Raw genomic sequence first — 23,363 nt, forward strand, 5'->3', positions numbered from 1 at the left:
CAGGAAGCTGCACTCTGACATCATATAAAGAAATATTTCACTGCTGTAAAGACACAAATACTTTGGAAACTGGTGCAACATGACCAGAGAAGAAGTACTGTGACATCTGCTTTTAACCAAGAGGCAGAAAACCTACAACTACCAGAATGCATTGCACCACACAGGACCAGTAAATGCTCCCGCTGGTGGGTGACGAGGTAACAAACAATCTCAATCTCTTACATTTAAACAGATGAAACATGTCTCTGAACACATCTGAGGGGAGGAAATACTTAACACAGCAACACAATCTTGGTTTTATGTTTGATCAGCGCTGCTCAGTTTGATCTCAGTCTATTCAGCCTCCATTTTCACTGTGCAGGAAACAGTATGGCGCCCACTTCCTGCTCAGAAACTCTTGCTATTACAGCTGAAAAGGACACTAAAATAAGTAAAAGCCAGAGAGTCAGCACAACTTTGCCAGATGACTCGTCTGTGTGTCTCACCTGTGGAGGAGGTATCCTGTAGTCAGACGACGTCTCACTGTCGACGCTGCTGGTTCTGTCAGTCCCTCTGGAGTTCTGTCTGTCCTTCATGGAGGCGCTCCAAGGATGGCGAGACACCTGACCTCCTGTCTTACTGCCGGGAGAGCACACGGATAAATGTTTGACCAGATCTTCCTCCTGACAATCATCTTCTCCCTCTCTCTGGTTCTTTGAGCTGATTGGCCCTGACCGAATGCTGGGAGTATGACTGCATGTTATATGTGCAACCCACAGCGGGAGATTTAAAAAGTAGCTGTTAGCAGTTAGCAGCTAACTCAAAGAAGAACAGCAGCTGTTAGCAGTTAGCAGCTAACAGGAGCTCCTTACCCTCCGAGCAGAGGACAAGATCAGCCGCCATATAACAGGGACGCTAAATGATTGTTATTGACATGTGATGTCATTGTTATTGTTCATAAAGAGCTGCTGACACGTATGTTATATGTCACACTAGAGGACGATGCTGTTGTGTTACATGTCACGCCTCTTTTGACTCTGTGAAGTCATCATGATGTCTGACATCACACACTGGAGCCACACGACGCAGCCGTTGTTTGGTTCAGTGTAAAAACCTAAAGGAAGCGTAAAGATGGGTAGCAAGCTTGTGTGTGTGTGTGTGTGTGTGTGTGCGTGTGTGTGTGTGCGTGTGTGTGTGTACCTCGGTGACACCTGTGTTTGGGACTCAGTTTTACAGAGTTTGGCAGCCGGGCCTGCATCTGTTCCCATGACAACATCATCCTCAACTTCCTGTGGAGAGAAGATGAAGAAGTGTGTGAATGTGTGTACTTGTATTTGCTACATAGTGAGGACCGAAACAGAGTGAGGACAGTTGTGTAAAGTGGGGACATTCTGGCTGGTATCACGTCTTCAAAGACCTGTCTGAACGTAAATTAAAGACTTGGCTTTAAGGTTCACGTTAGACTTGGGTTCAGGTTAAAGTAAGGAGCCGGGGAACACATGATGTTGGTGACGGAGTACAGGGATCCACACTCACCCCGGCGCCGGCCTCGTCTCCTCTGGACTCGTCGGGGAATCGCGGACACTCTGGAGACAGACGCTCTGCAGCCTGTTGATAAGAACAGAGCAGTGACACAGAGTGACCTGCAGGGGGCAGCAGAGGACAGTACAACTGCTGTCTGACTCCACACACTTCACTTCACCTACAGCATGAGACAGACGGACTGAAGGTTGTTATTACATCACATCCTCCCAACAGGTCACATCACTAAAATACACAAAGATAACAACGAACGTCTGCCTGCTGAGCACCAACCGGGGTGTCAGCGGATACTTCAGGGTGATGTTCGGTCTGATCGTCTGAGACCTCTGTTCACCTTCTTTTCAATGCGGTCACAGCATCAGCGTGTCAGAATTACAACTTAGTTTAATTGTTGTGATCGTTTAGTTGTTGGTTAAAAGAGTGATGACACTAATTAGTGTGAAGGTGTTTCTCCAAACTCATAATGCTCTGCTGGGTGAAATGACGTCTACAGGAAGTTGTAATTAAAATGTATTTAATGTTTAATATAAAATGTCATAAATATGGATCTGTATAGTCTGTGTGCTGCCAACAAGAAGCTTTCAGGACATTTTTAGTTTCAGAGTCATTTGACATCATTCATGGAAAAATAACACAAAATAACTCCACCCACTTAAACACCAGTGCAGACCAGGTACTCTCCTGGTAGCTCCCCTGGTTTCTCAGCTGAAACTCAATACTGCAAATCCAGTGAAATACAGTCTTAATGTGAACGTTCAATCAATGTCTTCAAACAGTCAGTGAAAAAAAAACTTTGACTTCTGTACCTTCTCTGAGCGTCTTTCCACCGGTGACCGTAGTCAGTTTTTTTAATGTCTTTTCAACAGGAAAAAGCTCGCTGTGTGAACTCATTAATGATCATAAATACATGTTGTGCAAATATCACCATGGTGTTGGTGTTCAGTGGAGTACACTGTGTATCAGCTGGACTCACGGCTGCAGTCTGTTGTTTCTGTTGGCCCCTCTGACTGTTGAGACTCCTGATCTCAGTCTGAGAGCTGGACTGAGAGATTCCCTCGAAGAAAGGCCTGTTGGTCAGATACCACAAACACAACCGTCTGCACAGGGACAACATGCAACATCAGCTGATCAGATAAGCATCAACTGCAAGACAGCCGTCAGTGAATACAGGCAGAGGGACAACATTTTCAAAAGTGGGCCCCTCATCCACCCCCAGTGAATGTAATCCAATGAATCATGTTTCCACATGTATTTTGTTTCTACTGTTACGACCTTGTTTTCTTAGTTTATTCTCGGTTGAAAAATGTTAAAAATGTTAAATCATCAGATCAAATCGGGAGCTAACAGATACCTTTTTTCTTCATGTGTTCGTTCAGTTTTGAGGCTACTTTCATCAAATGTTGGTCAGATTGTGTGCAGAACTGAAACAGTGTAAAGCAGGGCTGTCAAACTCAAGGTCAAAGTTGACTCCCGTGGTAGTAGGAGCACTCGGGGCAGTGACCCCCAAACTGACAGAGTGGCTCTGGCAGATTCCAGGAACAAAATCTGAAGCCTCAGTCCAGAAGAGTGCAGTCAGTCCTAGGAACAGCAGGAACACCCTCAAACTCCCAGGCCTCTGGTAGAGGACCCGAGCTTGAGGATGACACAGATACAGATACCACCCTGAGAGGGTGACAGGGTTGTTGTGTGTGTATAAATATATATGTATGTAAAGGCCTGTTGATTTGGGGAATGTTTGTTTGGGTATTTCTGATTTCGTTCTAATGCGACAGTCGTTTATAGCGTCATCCTGCAGCTCTCCATAAATCCTGCAAATCACTCAACTCTTAAACCAACCGAAGCACCTGGATCATCAAGCAGTGGGTACAGGTAAACCAGAGACAGTGTGTTGATCACGTCCACCATTATGGCGTCTGCGGGTGACTATTTTTTAACTTACTGAAATGGATTATTAGCTCTTATTAGCTAATTAGACTGTTATTAGTTTATTATATGAAATGTAAATGCATAGGACAGCTGAGGCGCGTGTCCACAGTCTGACCTGAGTTTGGGTTTGGGCGTGCTGATGATGCTGTCGTTGTCGTCCAGCTCCGGGCCGCTGTCACTCGGGTTGTAAACCTCCAGGCTGTCGTAGAGCAGGTCTAGGTCCTCCTCGGCCTCCTGACTCTGACCCACCGGATCTGAGTCCAGAACCTGCAGCGTTTACACAGGGTGACAGAGATGAATCTACTGGTGGAGTGATGAGGTGGATTTCTCGTGAGCAAAGACGACGACGCAGCGTCGAGTACGAACCTCATCAGAGACTTTGAATCTTTTCAGTAGAGCCACAAACTTCTGTTTAAAGTTCGGCTGCTGAGCGACAGAGAAAAGAAGGAAAGTGAGACACAGTTTCTTCATCTGATCAAAGTGCCTTATCCTATTATATATTTATCTTTTTAACCGAGAGGAGAGTTGAGAACACATTAACAATATTTCCCTGACACGCTACATTAAATGCTGCAACTACAAAACGTGACATGAGAGGGAACTGCGCATTGGTTCGACCATATTAAACTCATTGTTCCGAAGTCCGTTCCGAAATCATCATGATGCCCTGTGGTTAAGGTCTGGTTAGGTTTAGGCACAAAAACCACTTGGTTAGGGTCAGGAAAAGATCATGGTGTGGGTTAAAATGAAAAAGAAAGTGAAAACACATAAGCTGTGAGCCTGCTCCGCCTCAAGCCGGTCGCAGCGCACCATACGTCCGCCGCGAGCCGTTCAGCACCGCGGACAGTCGAACTAATGGGATGTCGAACCAATGACATGGACCCACATAAGATACAGGCGATGTTCTGTGGCAGACTCTGATTGGACCTCACCTGAGTCAGGGAGGCTGTTCGGATCATTTTCCTGCGAGACTTCTTCGTCTTTCCCTGAACATCATCATCATCGTCAAACATGTCCTGAGAAACAAACAGAGGAAATGTCACGTCGTCGTTAAAGATGTTCAGTTTGAAGTGATAAAGTGTCACTTCTTGATGACTGCTATGAAATATTGTCGTTCTCTCTGGTTCATGAACTCATGATCCTCAGAGGATGAATCACAACACTGATGATCCTTTGACTTTTGATCCGGCGCCACCAACAGGTCAAATTAAACACTTCTATGTTATTGTTTCAGCTGAATGCTAATGTAGCATGCTAATGATGTATGCTGTTGTTAGTACATCGATGTTATCATATAAACAAATGTAATAATACATGTTGGCTACTGAATGTTGCAGAACTGTTGCATGCTAAAAGATTAGGCTACATATCTAAACATTACTCATCAAATGTTAGCATAGAACCATGCTAACATGCATATAACCTATCAACATTTAAATATCAATTGTAACATTCGTAATGTCATCGTGTTATCTTGTGGACTTTAATGTTAGTATGCTAACATGATAACGTTAACATTAGCATAAAGCACAAAGTCTAGCAGTGGGTCATATTTCCATTTCTTCACTTTATTGCAGTTTCATGACATGCTAAACATTAGCATATTACCATACTAACTGTACATAGGCCTGTATGTTACAATGCTAATGTTTCCTGCGACACTTTGTATGCTAACGTATATTAGCCAAGCGCAGAGACTGATTAAACCTGAGCCAAGCTTTCAGATGAATGCTAATGTTGGCGTTAAACTCAAATTAAGCAGATTTAATGTTAGCATTTAGCTTAAATTGAGATGATTTAACGTTAGCATTTAGCTCATTTTAAGATGATTTAAAGGATCAGTTTTTAGTGAATCCACATATTGAAAGTAAGCTAACAGACTTTTCTGTTTTTACTGTTTTCTATTCTCTGATTGTTTTTAACTAATGTAAAGTGTCTGTGAGAACCATGAAAAGCACTTTATAAATAAAATGTATTATATTAATATCATTATTATTATGGAAGTTTTCAGTAGCAAAAACACTGATGGCTGCATTCCATTTCTTTGCTCCAGGTCCTGCCATTGTACCTGTTGGCTTACAGAATGGACCGCAGCCATCATTTCTGTGCTGTGTCAGCTGACAGGTAGGCTCACCTGAGGAGGAACCGCGTCATCACTTCCTTCCTGTTCGGAGGAGAAGCTGTCGTCATCGTCCTCCCAGTAGTTTTCCATGTCAGGAGAGCGATCTGTCCCACAAACACACAAACTGTAGATACACAACAACTCTGACTGAAGTAATCCGAAGTTTATTTTAACTGGAGGATGAAAAACTGCAGTGTTTAGTCTCCAGTGGTGGGAGGTGTGCCGACTAAGTATGTTCACACAAGTATTAAAATAGTAGTAAAATAGTAAAATACATTTATATGCGGACGACACTGTCATTTACACACATGCGCCCTCCGTGATGCAGGTGGTGCAGGAGCTTCAGACCGTATTTCAGTCATTACAAACTGCTCTGCTGAGTTTAACATTTTAAATGCTCAGAGTTTTATGGTCTTCTCAAAAGCTCACTCAGTTGCTGGATGATCTTAGTATCTTCACATCTGATGGTAAATCAGATGTGAAGGAGTGTCTGCGTACAAGTGCCACAGCATACGGATAGATGACAAGCTTTCATTTCATATACATACTGCTGCTGTAGGCGCGACGCTTAAAGTGAAGATTGGCTTTTATTTCAGAAATAAGTCTCGTTTTACTTTCAGTGCTGAGAAAAAACGTGTGGAAGAAACTTTTCTGTCTGTTACTGATTACTGTGACATATTGTACATGAACGCAACCTCCTCCATTTTACGTAGCCTTGATCCAGTGCACCATGCATCTCTACGTTTTATTACAGCTGCAAAATGACTCAGTCATCACTGCATCCTGTATGATTTGGTGTGTTGGACGTCACTGACCACTCACAGACAGCAGCACTGGTATATTTTTATCCATAAAGCAATACTGGTCAAACTTCCAGCCGACCTTTGAACCCTGCTGTGAGTCAGCTCGGGTAGTTTCCTGCTACGCTCCTCCGCATGGCTGCTCTTTAACGTACCCTGGGTTTCACTAGATGTGGGGAAAACTGTTTTTCCTACTCTGCACTGTGAGCATGAAACAATCTACAAAAAGATCTAAAATCAGAAACACTTCAATCCACTGATGACTTTAAGGGCATCATAAAGAACAGAGACATGTGCTTGCTTTTCTTTAGAGGCCACTATGTTTGAACTGTTGTTGTTTTATTGTGGATTTTTGTATTACATGTTGTATTTATTGCATTTTAAATGTGTTCTGATTGGCTGCTGCCTCAGCTGGATCTCTACTTTTCAATCTCAGTGGTACTTCCTGGTTAAATAAAGGTTAAATAAAATTCCTTCAGTATAAGTTCAGTACTTCTCCTTCTCCCCCACGTCACTGCTGTCCTGTCACAGTGTGGTATTAGTACTTTTACTGTAGTGAAGGATCTGAATGCTTCTTCCAACACTGTTAGTTTCTCTCTGGTGATGATGAAGAGCATTCACACCGACTCTCCTCTGCACATTAGATTATCACGGGTGAGAAATGTTCCTGCAGCCTCAGCTTGAATCAACAAACACTAACACTGGATCTGGTGGACAGACGGTCATTATGAGCGGACTCTGATCAGGACTGAAGCTCCTGTTCTGACTGAGCTGTGATGATGATGATGATGATGATGATGATGATGATTTGCTTTGAGGGGTGCAGTGAGGCTGTTTGTTCAAAAACATCGAGGAGCTCATATGTACTCTGCTCCCGACCAATCAGGAACCGGTCTTTAACGAGCACCTGATGCTGTCAGACAGACTGACGGTCAGCTCCACTGTTCTCCTCACCCGAGGCCTTGGTCTTGTTGCCATGGTGACCGCTTGTGTCCTCCTGCTCGATTGGCTGGCTGGTGAGAGAATGGACGCTCAGCTCCGCCGCACGTACAGAAGCATCCTTCAGGTTGCTATGGAGACCGAGGATGTGGGCTCCGTCTGTCGGATGCTGCATCACCTGGGACGAGACACACACACACACACACACAGACATCCGCCCACGCACCAGCAGAGAGGCGATGCTGTCACTGTCTGAAGAAAGAAATCAGTCATTTCATGTTTGATTCATCCTGAAGTTTAAAATCACTACAGTGTGTCTCTGTTAAAGTTGTGCAGAGTGCATAAAAAAAACATCAAATCAGAGCCAGTGGATGATCCTACGGGCCCCTGGCAGACATCCAGGCTCAGCCCCAAGTGTCCTCACATCCTGGATACGGCCCTGTGTACATGTACAGGGCTCCTGATTGGCCCCTGACCTCCTGTTGTTCTGCAGAAGTGGCCCCCAAGCAAAACAAGGTGAGATTCCCTGAACTGGTGCGTTCACGTGTTTTAATGTGTTCAATGAAAAAGAGGTGAAACTGTTCCTGACTCCTCAGCTCCTCCCCTTTCTCCTCCCTTCTTTATTCAGCTCCTTGCTCCTGACTCCTTAACATCTCTTCTCTCTCCTTCTACTCCTCCCTCCTCTCCCCCGTCCTCCCTTCCTCCCTCTCTCAGCTCCTTGCTCCTGACTCCTCAGCCTCGACCTGATGATGGCGCCAGATCAAAGTCAGAGGACCATCAGAGTTGCTTCGGTTCATCCTGCGGGGAACATGAATGATGAACTGAGTTTCAGGACCACAGTGTCGACACACTGCTCCCTGTCGTACCTCCGCCATGTTGATGACTCCCACTGCGAGTGTTTTGTAGCCCAGGATGGTTCGGTTCTTGTACCTCTTCCTCCTCTGCAGCATCACATGCAGACGATTCACGTCTCGCTTCAGGAAATGAGGATACTGAGAAACAGAGGGACATGGATTCATCCTCTGGGGAGCAGGAGCATCCACCAACAGAAGATTTTCTGTCACAGTATTATGAGTGTGTGTCAAGGGGATGATTAAATGTGTGACCTGCAGTGAGAAGGTGAGCTCCAGGTCTGTCTCCATCAGGCCGTCCGGAGGGAGAAGGTACTCGTTGGATCTCAAAGTCCGTTTAGAGCCCTGGGAGACGGACACGAAGACAGATACAGGATTATTAATGTGACGAAGGAAAGACGGACACCATGGGACTGCTGCAAGAGGAAACACTTCTTAATGGACCGTGTCACTCATGTTCTTCTTCTTTATCTCACTTTAAGAGATAATCATGCTCTGTGCTTTGGAACTACAGTTCCCAAAATGCTTTGGGGGATATAAACAGGAAGTATAATGTTGCCATGGATTCAGTCAGTTATCTGTGAGTTACAGTCTGTTTTTTTTTTTCAGTCTATCCATGCATTCGTGTGTCATTAGAATAATCAGAAAAATGAGTTTCCGACAGAAAAGAGTCCACGACTTGATGTCATATATGCAGAAACATGGCGGACGAACCTCAGTGTTCAGTTGGCAATAAACTTTTTAAGAATTTTTGAATGTCGATGATTTGCTCACGTTATGCTACATGGTGTTACTGTTAGCTGCTGTCCAACAGGAGGCGCCCAGGAGGATCCTGATCAAACAGAGACACCTCAACTGACCCCTTTTCACGTGAAGGAGCAGCGGCTCTACTCTGAGCTCCCTCCAGATGTCTGACTCCTCCCCCTATCTCTAAGGCTGAGCCCAGACACCCTACAGAGGAAACTCATTTCACACGCTTGTATCTGTGACCTCATTCTTTTAGTTACTACCCAGAGCTCATGACCATAGGTGAGGGTTGGGACGCAGATGGACCAGGAAATGGAAAGCTTTGCCTTCTGGCTCAGCTCCCTCTGAGCTGTGACAGTCAGACACAGTGCCCACATCACTGCAGGCGCCGCTCCAAACCGCCGATCCATCCCATTAACACCCCGAGATACTTGAACTCCCTAGCTTGAGGCAGTAACTCACTCCCAACTCAATCCACCAGTTTCTGGCGGAGAACCATAACTCTCAGACTTGGAGGTGCTGACTCTCAACTCAACCACTTCACACTCGGCTGTAAACCACCCCAGGTCATGCTGGAGGTCACGATGTGATGAAGCCAACAGAACTGCATCATCTGCAAAGAGCAGAGACACCCCCCCCCCCCCAACCCCCCCCCCCCCAGCTGTGCCTGAAGAATTACGTCCTTTATCCTTCACATTAAGTTACAGACTTTAGGTTCAGGAAAAGAAACATGATGACGACAAAGTCCTGTGTTCTGTGACCGCCCAAACCTGTCTCCTTACAGATGGCTTCTCACTTAATTCTTTACTACCATCAGCACATTGGTCACATGACCACAGCCTTCCAAATTTTGTGGGTTATACACAGATTACCGACTCATCGTGATGAGGATGTGAACGCATTTGGTGCTTTATTTTTCATTGTAAAATGTACAGACAGGGCAAAAGAACAGCCTGGCAGCAGCGGTTAACATCTGTCACTGAGGCGTTAATCTCACACTGACATCGAAGACCCATCGTAAAAATATAATCCGTGAGGACAGAAACAGAGGGCTCTGTGGGGACGGCGCACCTGCTGCAGCAAGCCAACACGGCGTCTGTGGTCATTTTGACTTGACCAGCTGACTTCACTACAAGCTGATTGGCTGTTGAAACAGGTGACGTGCTTTAAAACCAGCCGCCGGCCATTTGACCAGCTGAGTGTCAGGTGACACCATCAGCTGGCTTGAGTCGAGCTCAGACCGGCCAGTTTACACCTCTCTGCAACGTTCTCAAACTGTTTCATCTTGCCGCCAATCTTTGGTCTGAACTAATAACCGCTGGGTAACGTTAGCTGTGTGATGCTAACAGTTAGCCCTGTCCCAGGCACAGAGCTGCGGTCCTGCAGCAGCAGCCTCATGATAAACAGAGGCTGAGTTCATAGATTCGCTGCACGCAGCTCTGCAATGAAAAGAGATTTCACCGTTTAAATCGTCACATTTGTGATAAAGTTGTGGTGATCGAACTAAATTACAAGGCGGCACAGAATTCACAGGGATTGGCTGAATTTGCATTAATTGTTGTGACATCCTGGAGGGACTGAGCATTAAAGTGAGGTTCAATTCCCACCAAAGACTCAACATTTAAATCAGAAGTTGATCTGTGGAACAAGAATCCTGCAGATTCAGCTTCAATCCATTTCAGTTTGAATCAGAGGACACAAAATAAATCCATGCAGAGCTTTTCTGTTGGTGTCTGTGTCAAATGAGATGAAACACTACTACAGCTTTTCTATTTGCATCCACTAATAAAACAGCGACAACCATCAGTCACTCTGTCAGTGAGCTACCAGCAGACACTGTCTCATAAAGACACCAGATGAACTGTTGTGTCACTTGAGATGAATTAAAAAACCAAATCGATGAACAAAGTGTCTGACTGTGACAGTGGAGAGACACTTGACGCTTCAAACCTGAACCTGTGGTGAAAGGTAACGTTACTCAGCTGCTGTACTTCAGTACGATACAGAGGTAACAACCTGATGGTGACAGAACCACAGGAGACGTTTTATAATCACACAGCAGCGACTCAGCAGAAAACATGTCTAGCAACAGTCACATGTTGGAAAGTCTAAGAAATAACTGAATGAACTCAGCTCAGCAGCAGAGACATAAATCAGGTCAGACTCATATAGAACGTAAAATCAGGAGGATCGTGGAGGACAGACGCTGATACACAACCGATAACATTTCCTCACCTGGATCTTCACAGCGATGACGACGGAGCTGAGTTCTCTGTCCAGCTCCTTCAAAACCATCAGCCTCTTCAGAGTCAGACTGCACAACCTGAGACAATCAGACAGGACACGAGTCACGTTACACACCTTTTATCAGCGTGTTCAGATGACAGAGAGGTTCCTCCAGACCTGATGGACAGAGTCAGGACAGACAGCTGGTGGACATGTGACAGCAGACACCAAAAGGATGCACAGCAAAGCTCCCTGTTATAATTACATACATTCAGACCTCTGACTGTGACCTCACAGCGATGTCAAACACAGTCACATTAAAATCTAAATCAGTGAAACATCATCAAACAGAAGAGCTGCTTTAAGACACAACCTGCATCTCAACCTCATTTAACAGTGTCCTGTTACATTAAACTGTCCCCAAAGAGACACAAAACAACCACACAGAGATGTACAAACAACAATGAAGAGAGATTTTACATCTCTTTCAGTCTGCGTTTGGCCCCTGTGTCGGGGTGTGGGGTCTTTTTCATGTCTCTGCTCAGGGGCCGACAGGCCTGTAACTGTTCCACTGGATTCATTGTGTTTGTACAAACTGTTGCACCAGTCCGTCTGGTCCACATGTTTCACTGGATAAGTGACAAGTTTGCCAAAAAATCCAGAATCAACAAACTCATTAGGATTCATCTTCTGGAGACGACGAATGTCTGGACCATGTCTGGACTGACTGACATTAGTATTCCTAGAGCCAAACGTTTTACAGCCAGACGCGTACACGATGAGATCTGAAGAAATTAATTAAACGATGACAGCACAACCTCAGAGAGCCCTGATTGGTCACCGTGGTTTAACCTTTTCCTCCTAAAACACCGTCCAATGGCCTCCTTTATTTTCAGGGTGACATCACGCAGAGAGGACAGCTGAATCCAGCAGGAGCTGTTGACCTGCTCCTCCTGGGAGCTCATTACTGCAGGATCATGCAGGGACTCGTCCCACACACCACAGCTTCCTGTCAACACCAGCCAAGAGCAGCTAATACCTGCTAATACCTGCTCACCTGCACCTGGACTGCAGCACGCAGACAGAGACAGAGACTGTTTGTGCGTCCACTGATGGTGACGACTCAAAGTTTCAGTCTTCACTGGGGCTGAAATTCTTCTTCATCCTAGAAACATTCAGTTTTTCTTGTTAAACTGACTCAAACTTTACTGAATGATTATTAATATCATTATTCTTCTCTTTTACAAAAAAAGATGAATTCACAAAGAATCGGTCGCAGCAGCTGAGAACGCCATGAACTGTGATCACCTGCAGTCGCTCTCTGCCCGACTGATAATCCAACAAGTATCAATCAAATATTGCCGCTTTGTTGCGTCTACATGCGACACGCTAGGTATCCTCCTGTGTCTGTTGGTGACGTTTCAGGACGGCATGTCAATTTACACCTGTTACTGAGGATACACGATATAAGATGTTTCGCTGATATCCGATATGTTGACATATAACAACCTATTTGGTCGATCACTGCTATCGATATATCCACTTTTTTCCCTCCTAAGTTTAGTGATCATCAGGTCTCTGCTGTCGATGAATTAACATCATATTATTCATACAGACCTTTATGGTGACGGAGACATGAAACACTGTTCAGTGCCTGTAATATTAATTCAATGTCCAGAAGAAGAAAAAGCATGTTCGCTGATTCATTTTCATTTTAAAGCTGATATCGGGCGATATTGATGACGTACCGATGTTATCGTGCATCCCTACATGTTACCTGCATTGTGTCTTTTCAAAATACAATATAATTTTCACAGGAAATGTCCAGTCTCTGCTCATAAGATGCAGACAGTCTTTTTCAAAATAAACTTGCTTCAGTAAAACACCTTGAATTTATATTTATTTCCTTGTGCAACAAAAGCACATGCTGCTGTTTTCTTCATTCAGCTCAGAGACAGAAGAGGAGTGGTCCTGAAATGGATCCATGCGGAACACCACGACACTCAGCGAACATAAACATCCGAAACCTGAGCGTCTCACACAGAATAAAATAAACACAATAAAATAATAATAATTTCAGACATTATTTATTTTAACCAGATCAGTAACATATATCTTCTGTATTTCTCCCTCTGCTGTCATCTTCTCTGTAACCGCCAACAGGTCGCTGCTTCCTGAGGCAACATGACCATTTAAGAGGATTATCTCTGACTGGTCGTTAACCCCCGCATGGTCACACTGCTGCTAATCTGCCTGGAAACAGACAGGTGGAGGAATCAGCGGCACAAAACTAATCAGCTGATCGTTATCCGTCAATGTGTTTTCAACTGTGTGAGAACACGAGAGCCGTGCACGTCATGTTCTCTGAACCGACAGCTGAGAATTACATGCACAGCTCAAACTTTGTGCGCACCACCGTGCACATGCACGAAGAGTGAAGTGTCGTCTCTCTGAGCCACACACACACACACACACACACACACACACACACACACACACACACACACACAGCAGACTGTAATGGTCATGTGATCACAGTGAGTGTTTGACACTTCACCTGACCACAGAACTGAACTCTGAGAAATATATGAAGAAACAGGAAACAGGAACATTTAAAGTCGTCTCACCTTGGCGTCTCACTGCTGAGACGACCCTGTTGGTGACCTCTGACCCCAACATGTTTAACAGCGCCCTCTGACAGCGACACCTAATGAATGAGACAGCCGATCCTGGTCTGCAGGAGCCACTGATAACCTTTGTTTCTAATATCAGCCGCTGATGATGATGATGATGATGATGATGGTGATGATGATGATATTTGGTGGTTTAATAATTTGATAATAAATCATTTAGATTTGTTTTTGTTTGTTATTTTAACTGATATTTACAGTGTAAACATGTGATGATGGATGAACTGATCAGAGATCAGCTGATGAGCTTCAACCTGCTGATGTTACCTGGTGTGTTGGTGACTGACCTGCTGGCACCAAGCACGAGACACAGTAGGCTGATGATGATGATGATGATGATGATGATTCATTTATATTGATTTTTGATTGATACCGAACTGTTGGATTTAACAAAGAAACTGCTCACACGCACACACACACACACACACACACACACACACACACACACACACACACAGTGATGGAGCACCTCACCTTCCTCCTCTCACCGTGCTCACGCGCTCCTCTCCGGCCGAACATTAATCCTCTTACCTGGGGACGCAGCTCGGGGAGGACCGGTCGATCTCCCAGGTCGCGAACAGGTTCATCGGCACCGGCACGCGGCCGTCGGGCTCTCCGGGAGCTCCAGACCCGCCGATGAGGTCCGGGTCCGATGGGAGAGCGCTCCCCCGGACTGCTGCTCTGTCCACAGCCGCCGCCATCGTCGCCTCTCCGCGGCGACAGGTCGATGTGATGCCGGCTGCCGATGCTCCGGTCCGGCTGGGAGGGAGCGGGGCGGGGCGAAGGGATGGAGGGAAGAGGAAGAGGAGCAAGAGGAGGAAGAGGAGGGGAGGAGAGCTGATCCTGGATCAGAAAACGAAAGGAAAATACTACAGCTACTCTCTTATTGTAGTTCTACTGAAGCACACTCAGAGGTTCTTACAGTTACTGGAGTATCTTCCAGATGGAAATATTTTCTGTAAGGGACTGTTCTTCACTTGTCAGAGGGTGCTGAAGCTCCAAAGATTTGACCCTCCCTCTATCATGAATCAGTTACTAGATTATTAACTTTGATGTTTGAAAGTTAAAAGTTGAAGACGAAAGAATAAAGTGATTTAAATATCTAACACATCTCAGGTTTGAAAGGCACGATTTATTCTAAAATTGCCAAAAAAGACTTTTGCTAAGAATTGGCAGCAAAAATAAATCTAAAATAACAACCATTTAAATTTCCCCTCAACATAAGTCCCTACCAGTGCTTGAAAAAAATATTTGACATACCTCTCCCCCTTTTTTGCACCCCCCCCCCCCCAAGAAGTAGTGAACAGTCCCTTAATGTATTTAAGTAAAAGTACTCAATGCAGAAAAAATGTATAAATTGATGAATCAAAACAACAAACCCTCAAAAACCTTCAACATTAAAAAAAATAGAAAACGTATTAAACGTATATTAGAATAGTTGTCAGTTCATTTTCTGTCAGTTGGTGAATTGATTTATCGACTAATCGTATCAGCTGTACTCCAATGGACTGTTGGGTAGTTTAAGTTGTGACATCATATGTTTTATAAAGTCTTGTGTATTTTATACAAAGATCTTGATTCATAAAGAACTAAAACTTTTAAACGAATGTAGTGCAGTCGGACTAAATGTATTTCCCTCTGAGTGTTGTAGAGTAAAAGTACAAAGTGACATGAAAGGAAACGACTCAAGTGAAGTACAAGTGAACTTTAAATGTACTCAGTTACATTCCGCTTAAGATCAGTAAAATCTGTGTTTACTGAGTGTCTCTGTCGTGAAGGAAAAATCTACGACTGTATGAGATTTTAATGTCAGCGAGGATTTCACCTGAATAAATAAATAAATAAACGTATGTGTTTCTGTTTTTTTGCATGCCACTGATGACATCATGATCATCTTAATGATGATTGTTGTTGTGTCGTTGTCTGACACGATGTCATGGTGTGTGTTATTTCCTGTTCAGATCTCAAACTGACTTAAACATCCAAATATCTGCTGCCACCCTGTGGTCAAACTCCTGAACTACAGCTTCTCACTCAGCAGCCGATCGATGATCAATGAGCATCAGTGATGTCGTTACAGATCACTTCAGTCTCTCACAGACTCGGCTCACAAACACAGATTTGTCTTTTAACCTATGAAATGGTCATTTGTTAAAGGATCCATGACAGACACATGTACGGCGTCATGACGATAACAGACAGAATTACACACGTTATATCTGTTATTGACACACAGTCAGATCAGAAGTTGTTTCATGTAGTGCTGTGCACGTTCACAAGCTCATACAAAGTTCACCTCACACACATTCAAATCATTTGCTTCTGTAATAAAATAAAATGTTGTGATTTTATTTTCTTGTGTTGTGACCTGCACAGATCATCATACACACAGAGAACACAGAGCATCCTAAAAGATTCAGTCCATCCTGCTCGTCACCTGTGTGAATTGCTGCCTTTAAAAACCGCTGCAAGTCCATCAGAAGACCACAAGATTCATCAGCAGTCTCAAAACCGTCACCACACTGAACTCTGAACTGTGACCTGAACTGTGAACTGAACTCTGAACTGAACTGAACTGAACTGAACTCTGAACTGAACTGAACCGAACTGAACTGAACTGAACTCTGAACTGAACTGAACTGAACTGAACTCTGAACTGAACTGAACTCTGAACTGAACTGAACTGAACTGAACTCTGAACTGAACTCTGAACTGTGACCTGAACTGTGACCTGAACTCTGAACTGAACAGAACTCTAAACTGAACTGAAATCTGAACAGAATTCAAATAAACACAAGAAGTTTGTGCTCTAGACAAAGGATCAGCACTCAATGAATAACCTAAGCCCTATGATAAGCTAATATGGCAAGGCTTAACTATACAGACCAGTGAGCAGTGATAACTAGCATGTCTTTGGGGTCATCGGGTGGGAACCTCCTTTCACCAGTGTTTCGTCTAGTTGGTCCCACGACACCTCCAGGAGGCTAGACAGTGATCTCCCCTAATGTCAGGTCTCACTGCTCCCCACACCAACCCAATAACCTCCTTTACCTTACTTACACATGGCTTTCTCAGCCCAAACAGCACCGCCACCTTCAACCAAACCCAGGCTCCATACATGCGAGCTCCAGGTAGAGACAGTGCTGATACTACCTTTCCTGACACATTCTCCATACTCTATTTCACACGCTACATAGCATAACTACAATATAAGCTAAAGTTAAAGGAGCTAACTGAACTTACAGGATCAGCAAACACACTCACCTTGCAGCATGGTCTCAATCAAAAGGGATTCAAATAGGCCACTCCCACACTTAAATACTTCCTCTTCCTGGATTTCCTCCTGACAGGAAGTGGATCTCGCCACCTGATCTCAAGGAGTTATGTGCCCTGCTTAGTAGTTCCCCCTGCTGGCCCCCAACTGACATCATTTCTTCTCACCCAGATCCATTGGCATCTAGCTGCTTCATCTGACATTTCCTTTACTGTCTTCCTCAAACTCTGTCCCCGCACTCCGAGTTCCCCCAGGAGTCCACTGGACAAATCCTAGTTTTCCATCCTCGCTGCTCAGCTTCTGCTCCTAAGTCTGCATATCTAAGCTTTTTTCTTTCATAGGCTTCTTCCACTGAGTCTTCCCAAGGAACTGTCAGCTCAATGAAATAAACTATCTGTTGACTCACTGACCACAACACTAAGTCAGGCCTCTGCCTGGTACAGACTATTTCCTGAGGAACAACAAGCTTTCCCCCTAAATCTACTTGCATTTCCCAATCACAAGCACCTTCTAGGCGACCACACCCTTGCCTCCTCACTAACTTATCTCTTCTGTGTTTCTCTCCCTCACGGACAAACTGAATTACTAAACTCCTATCCTTAACACCTTCTGAATTCACCTGTCTTCGTTTCTCTTCAGTGCCTGCAGCTAAACATTTCAACACCTGATTATGTCGCCATGTATATCGGCCTTGTGACAAGCTAACTTTACAGCCTGACAAAATATGCTTTAAAGTTGCGGTACGTGAACACAGTGGGCATGATGGGTCCTCATTTACCCACAGTTTTAGGTTCTGGGGGGTTGGTAACACATCGTCTGTAGCCCCTACCAGGAATCTAATACGATTCTCCTCCATACTCCACAGGTTCCTCTAATTAAGCTTCCTCTTCTCTACACTTTCCCAATTCAACCACTGTCCCTGTTTAGCCTGGGCCACTACCTTTGCACCCCTTAATATCTCCTCCTGTCTGCGTATCTGTTCTACAACCAGCTTTCTTTTATCCTTCTTTTTAACTGAACTGTGAACTGAACTGAACTCTGAACTGAACTCTAAACTGAACTCTGAACTGAACTGAACTCTAAACTGAACTCTGAACTGAACTGAACTCTAAACTGAACTCTAAACTGAACTCTGAACTGAACTCTGAACTGAACTCTGAACTGAACTGAACTCTAAACTGAACTCTGAACTGAACTGAACTCTGAACTGAACTCTAAACTGAACTCTGAACTGAACTGAACTCTAAACTGAACTCTGAACTGAACTGAACTCTAAACTGAACTCTAAACTGAACTCTGAACTGAACTCTGAACTGAACTCTGAACTGAACTGAACTCTAAACTGAACTCTGAACTGAACTGAACTCTGAACTGAACTCTAAACTGAACTCTGAACTGAACTGAACTCTGAACTGAACTCTAAACTGAACTGAACTCTGAACTGAACTCTGAACTGAACTGAACTCTGAACTGAACTCTAAACTGAACTCTGAGCTGAACTCTGAACTGAACTCTGAACTGAACTGAACTCTGAACTGAACTCTGAACTGAACTGAACTCTAAACTGAACTCTGAACTGAACTCTGAACTGAACTGAACTCTGAACTGAACTCTAAACTGAACTCTGAGCTGAACTCTGAACTGAACTCTGAACTGAACTCTGAACTGAACTGAACTCTGAACTGAACTCTGAACTGAACTCTGAACTGAACTGAACTCTGAACTGAACTCTGAACTGAACTCTAAACTGAACTGAACTCTGAACTGAACTGAACTGAACTCTGAACTGAACTCTGAACTGAACTGAACTCTGAACTGAACTCTGAACTGAACTGAACTCTGAACTGAACTCTGAACTGAACTCTGAGCTGAACTCTGAACTGAACTGAACTCTGAACTGAACTCTGAACTGAACTCTGAACTGAACTCTGAACTGAACTGAACTCTGAACTGAACTGAACTCTGAACTGAACTCTGAACTGAACTCTAAACTGAACTCTGAGCTGAACTCTGAACTGAACTGAACTCTGAACTGAACTCTAAACTGAACTCTGAGCTGAACTCTGAACTGAACTGAACTCTGAACTGAACTCTGAACTGAACTGAACTCTGAACTGAACTCTGAACTGAACTCTAAACTGAACTGAACTCTGAACTGAACTGAACTGAACTCTGAACTGAACTGAACTCTAAACTGAACAGAACTCTGAACTGAACTTAACTCTGAACTGAACTCTGAACTGAACTCTGAACAGAACTCTGAACTGAACTGAACTCTAAACTGAACTCTGAACTGAACTCTGAACTGAACTCTGAACTGAACTCTAAACTGAACTCTGAACTGAACTCTGAACTGAACTGAACTCTGAACTGAACTCTGAACTGAACTCTAAACTGAACTCTGAACTGAACTGAACTCTGAACTGAACTCTGAACTGAACTCTAAACTGAACAGAACTCTGAACTGAACTGAACTCTGAACTGAACTCTGAACTGAACTGAACTGAACTCTGAACTGAACTGAACTCTAAACTGAACAGAACTCTGAACTGAACTTAACTCTGAACTGAACTCTGGACTGAACTCTGAACAGAACTCTGAACTGAACTGAACTCTGAACTGAACTGAACTCTGAACTGAACTGAACTCTCGCCCGCTCCGTGAATGCGCCTGAATTTCGTTGTATGTTTGTACAATGACAGTATAGAAATCTGAATCTGATCCTTCATTGGCAGATATTTCCAGAGACAGGCCGGACACTTCAACTTCATGTGTGGTCTCAAATCTAGTGTCGATGTGACAAACGTTTGGGCTCGTTCTATCAGACCCAGCTGAACAATTTGCGTAAAAATATCAAATCAAATCAAACTTATTTATAAAGTTGGACAGTAAAATAATATAAGTAACATAACAGAACATGGTATCAAAACGTGACAGAAATAACGTGACAAACCCAAAAAGGAAAATGAGGCTCAGAATAGTGAGATCTGAACATAAAATCTGAAAGATAAAACAGAAACCTTCAGGACAATCAAAGGTCTCAGAGAACATGTGGGTCTGCAGCTCAGATTTAAACATGTCTGCAGAGGGAGAGCACCTCACTGAACAGGGTCGACTGCTCCAAAGCTTTGGGGTGACGACTTTGAACGCACCATCGCTCCTCCTTAGTCTGGATGGCAGGACTGCCAGGAGCAGCTGGTAGAGCTCAGAGATGTACGGGGTGCCGCACCATGTAAGGCTTTAAAACAATTAGTAGGACCTTAAACTCAGACAGATACCTGACCGGTAACCAGTGACGGCAAGGCCAGTACAGAGGTCTGGACCACGAAGCAGGATTTGGAGTCAGCGAGGTCACTTCAGGGTTAACTCTGGCTCTCAGTCCTATGAAGCTGGTTCTCTTTTCATTGTGATAAATCACCATGGTAACTGATGCTGAACAGATAACCTGATCACAGCCTGTCGACCACCTGACCTCTGACCAATCAGATCACTGAAGACAAAAGTCTGCAGTCTGAGGTAAAATAGAGTGGTCTATATATTGTTATAGGTCAGTAGAATCATGTCATTATTCCCACTGCTTTGAAAACAAACACACAGATGGTTTACACACTAAACACATGATCTGAACAGGATTTGAACTGATGCAAAGTTTATTTGAGTGGCAGTGACAGTGTTGATATTTGACACTGTGATTCATCACTGCAGCTCAGAATAACATGAGACACCTGTGTGATGAGAACGAGGATAAAAACACATCATATTTCATGAGTCAAATAATCCACACACTGTTAATCAGCTCTCCTTATTATAAATGACACGTTTGCTGCGAGGACAGCAGGACCTGTAGCTGTGCTGTCTGAAGTGTCTTCAGCAGGTGTTGTGTCAAAGTCTGTTCCCTCTTCAAAAAGTGTTTCCCTGCTGTTACAGACGGTGTATCATCTCGAGCTCAGACCAGCCAGTTCTAAAATGGTTTTGTCTTGTCGTGAATCTTTGGTCTGAACTGGTCTACAGGGGTCGGACTGTGCATCCAAACGTCTGCTGTCAAACAGGTCTGTTGTGGAGGGTTGTTTGGTTCTCTTCTGCCTTCATCTTGTCCTCATGTTTGCTGACACCTGTCACCTCCTCCTCCTCCTCCTCCGGTATGGTGGTGAAGTCCTCGATGATGACTCTGGGCAGCACCACCTGCTGAGTGTTGGATATCTCAACATCTCCCAGAGAGTTCTTGTGCATCTCTGCTCCTCGATCTGCGGGGGGAGAAGCTGGCTGATGTTTCCTGTACTGCACCAGACTGCAGCTCTTCACAACGATGGCGATCACGTTCTTTGCCATCATGATGGCTGACACTTGGGTGTCACCGTAGATCAGCAGGTTTCCCCCGCGAATCAGGAGGGTGATGACGTTGATGGTGGCCAGACTGAGGATGGGGTAGAGCATCATCTTGTGTGGAACGATGTTGATGCCCTGCAAGCTGATCTCGCTCAGGGAGACGCAGGGCAGCACCAGCAGGAGGATGTAGCAGTAGAAGAATGTCAGTCCCTCCACCCACAGGGGGAGCCCCTCCCTCTGGAGCTCCCACAGGTTGGCCTGGACATCCACCACGTCCAGCAGGTCCACCACCACCCAGAACAGACGACTCCGTATCTCCTCTCTCTTCTTATACGGCTGTAAATACTCCAGATGATCTATGGCAGCCAGGGTTACGAACACGATGGGCACGCAGACAGACAGCAGCAGTGTGAGCGCCCTCCTGCACACGCCTACTTCCATCACCTCAGCATCTACGCTCACATCCTGAGACTTGTAGTTCTGATACACAAAGTAGACCTTGATCTCCAGGATGAAGATGTAGAAGAACCAGAGGATCATTGCGTAGCCTCGCCTGGCCGTGTGCACCTCCGAACTGGCCCAGACGGCGACGTATCGCAGCACGATGAGGAAACACGCGTCACCTGCCAGCACGGTGACGAACACGCCGATCCTCCTGGGCCCCGGGTTCTGCTTCACCAGGTAAGCATCCATCAGCGCCAGGCTGGTCATGATGAGGACCACCGTCAGGAGAACATGGGGTCTGTTAGCAGCAGGTCGTGGGGTAACCATAGCGGGTCAGTTTGTAACCAAGTGAGGTGACCAGGGAGAGAATAAACACCTCAGAGCTGCAGTTCCTCCAATGGCCACTAGATGCTGCTCCGAGAAGACTCAGCAGATTCTGTGTGAGAAGAGTTTATGGTTCAGTGTGTGTGATTCAGGGCGATATAGTGTCAGACATGCAATATAACCAGTATGTTTTCATTCATGAGAAACCCAGCTAACACAGAACGTTGTCATAACATTCCCAAAACATTCAAATAACAACGTGAGGTAAAGATCCCCTGAGGTTCCTGCTGGCAAGCCTTTTAGGTAATCCTCTCACAACGTTCTGGCTACAATATATAACGTTAGTTCCACGTCAGGAAAACTTGCTGTTTGCTGTCATCTAGGGAACGTTATGCAGGAATGTTCAAGTAACCTTCTGGAACATTTGACTAACCCTTCCAGATCACTCCACATCACAATAACATTAGTTTTACATAAGGAAACTGTCTGCTGTTTTAACATCTATGCAGGAACATTCAAAAAATGTTCCCAGACCGCCCCCAAAAAAACATTTCTACAAGCTTTTGGGAACCAAATTTTGCTCGCTGGGAATCAGCTGAAAATCAGAATGGTTGTGTTCTCGTTCCCTCAGAATGACATGTTTATATCCACACAGGGAGCAGGTCCTCGTCTACAGAGATCACCATGTGGCACCGCCATGTTTCTACAGTAGCCCAGAACAGACAAACCAAACACTGACTCTATGTGGGGACATTTGCATTTTGTGTCTGTCGCTGTGGTTAGAAAACTCCTCTGTGACGAGTGGCGTCAGAAAAACAAACTGTTTTTTTTAACTTTATTTTTCCTGGTGTAAATCAGCTCGTCTGTTTGTCTCTGAGAGGAAGAGACCTGCTGAACAATGAACACTGAGGAATTCTAACCAGGAGAAGTTTCATCTGATTGTAATCTGTAATCCTCACTGATAGACGACAATGAATCTGACACACTGGACCTTTAATGTCACCGTTGGTTTGAGCTGATTATTGCTCCGTTGAATTGATACGTCTTCTTTCATAGCAGTGATTCAAGAGTCCCTTCATCAGTCTGTCTTTGTGCTCGTGGTGTGAATCAGTGTTTCAGAGATTCTGAGGTGAATTTGTTTGATTGACAGCAGCCTCAGCTGTGTTAGCTCCT

The 23,363-nt window shown here is 44.6% G+C and overlaps 2 protein-coding genes across 2 annotated transcripts in view; both read right to left on the reverse strand.

Annotated features, from left to right (window-relative positions):
* Positions 1-14,691, reverse strand: part of LOC117254851 (phosphofurin acidic cluster sorting protein 2) — a 28,547-nt gene extending 13,856 nt beyond the window's left edge. Inside the window, 13 exon segments of the mRNA XM_078166573.1 lie at positions 486-618; positions 1,180-1,268; positions 1,516-1,587; positions 2,495-2,588; positions 3,563-3,714; positions 3,814-3,873; positions 4,380-4,463; positions 5,582-5,673; positions 7,324-7,486; positions 8,175-8,300; positions 8,415-8,504; positions 11,142-11,229; positions 14,354-14,691. Of these exon segments, the coding sequence (XP_078022699.1) occupies positions 486-618; positions 1,180-1,268; positions 1,516-1,587; positions 2,495-2,588; positions 3,563-3,714; positions 3,814-3,873; positions 4,380-4,463; positions 5,582-5,673; positions 7,324-7,486; positions 8,175-8,300; positions 8,415-8,504; positions 11,142-11,229; positions 14,354-14,523 (1,413 nt within the window). The 5' untranslated portion in view covers positions 14,524-14,691.
* Positions 14,692-21,137: 6,446 nt separating this feature from the next.
* Positions 21,138-22,193, reverse strand: LOC117255897 (transmembrane protein 121-like). The gene has a single exon (XM_033625132.2). It carries the CDS (start codon positions 22,191-22,193, stop codon positions 21,138-21,140), a length of 1,056 nt encoding a protein of 351 aa, XP_033481023.2.
* Positions 22,194-23,363: the final 1,170 nt, after the last annotated feature.

The sequence above is a fragment of the Epinephelus lanceolatus genome, chromosome 3 (genome assembly GCF_041903045.1).
Source record: "Epinephelus lanceolatus isolate andai-2023 chromosome 3, ASM4190304v1, whole genome shotgun sequence".
Taxonomy (NCBI): domain Eukaryota; kingdom Metazoa; phylum Chordata; class Actinopteri; order Perciformes; family Serranidae; genus Epinephelus; species Epinephelus lanceolatus.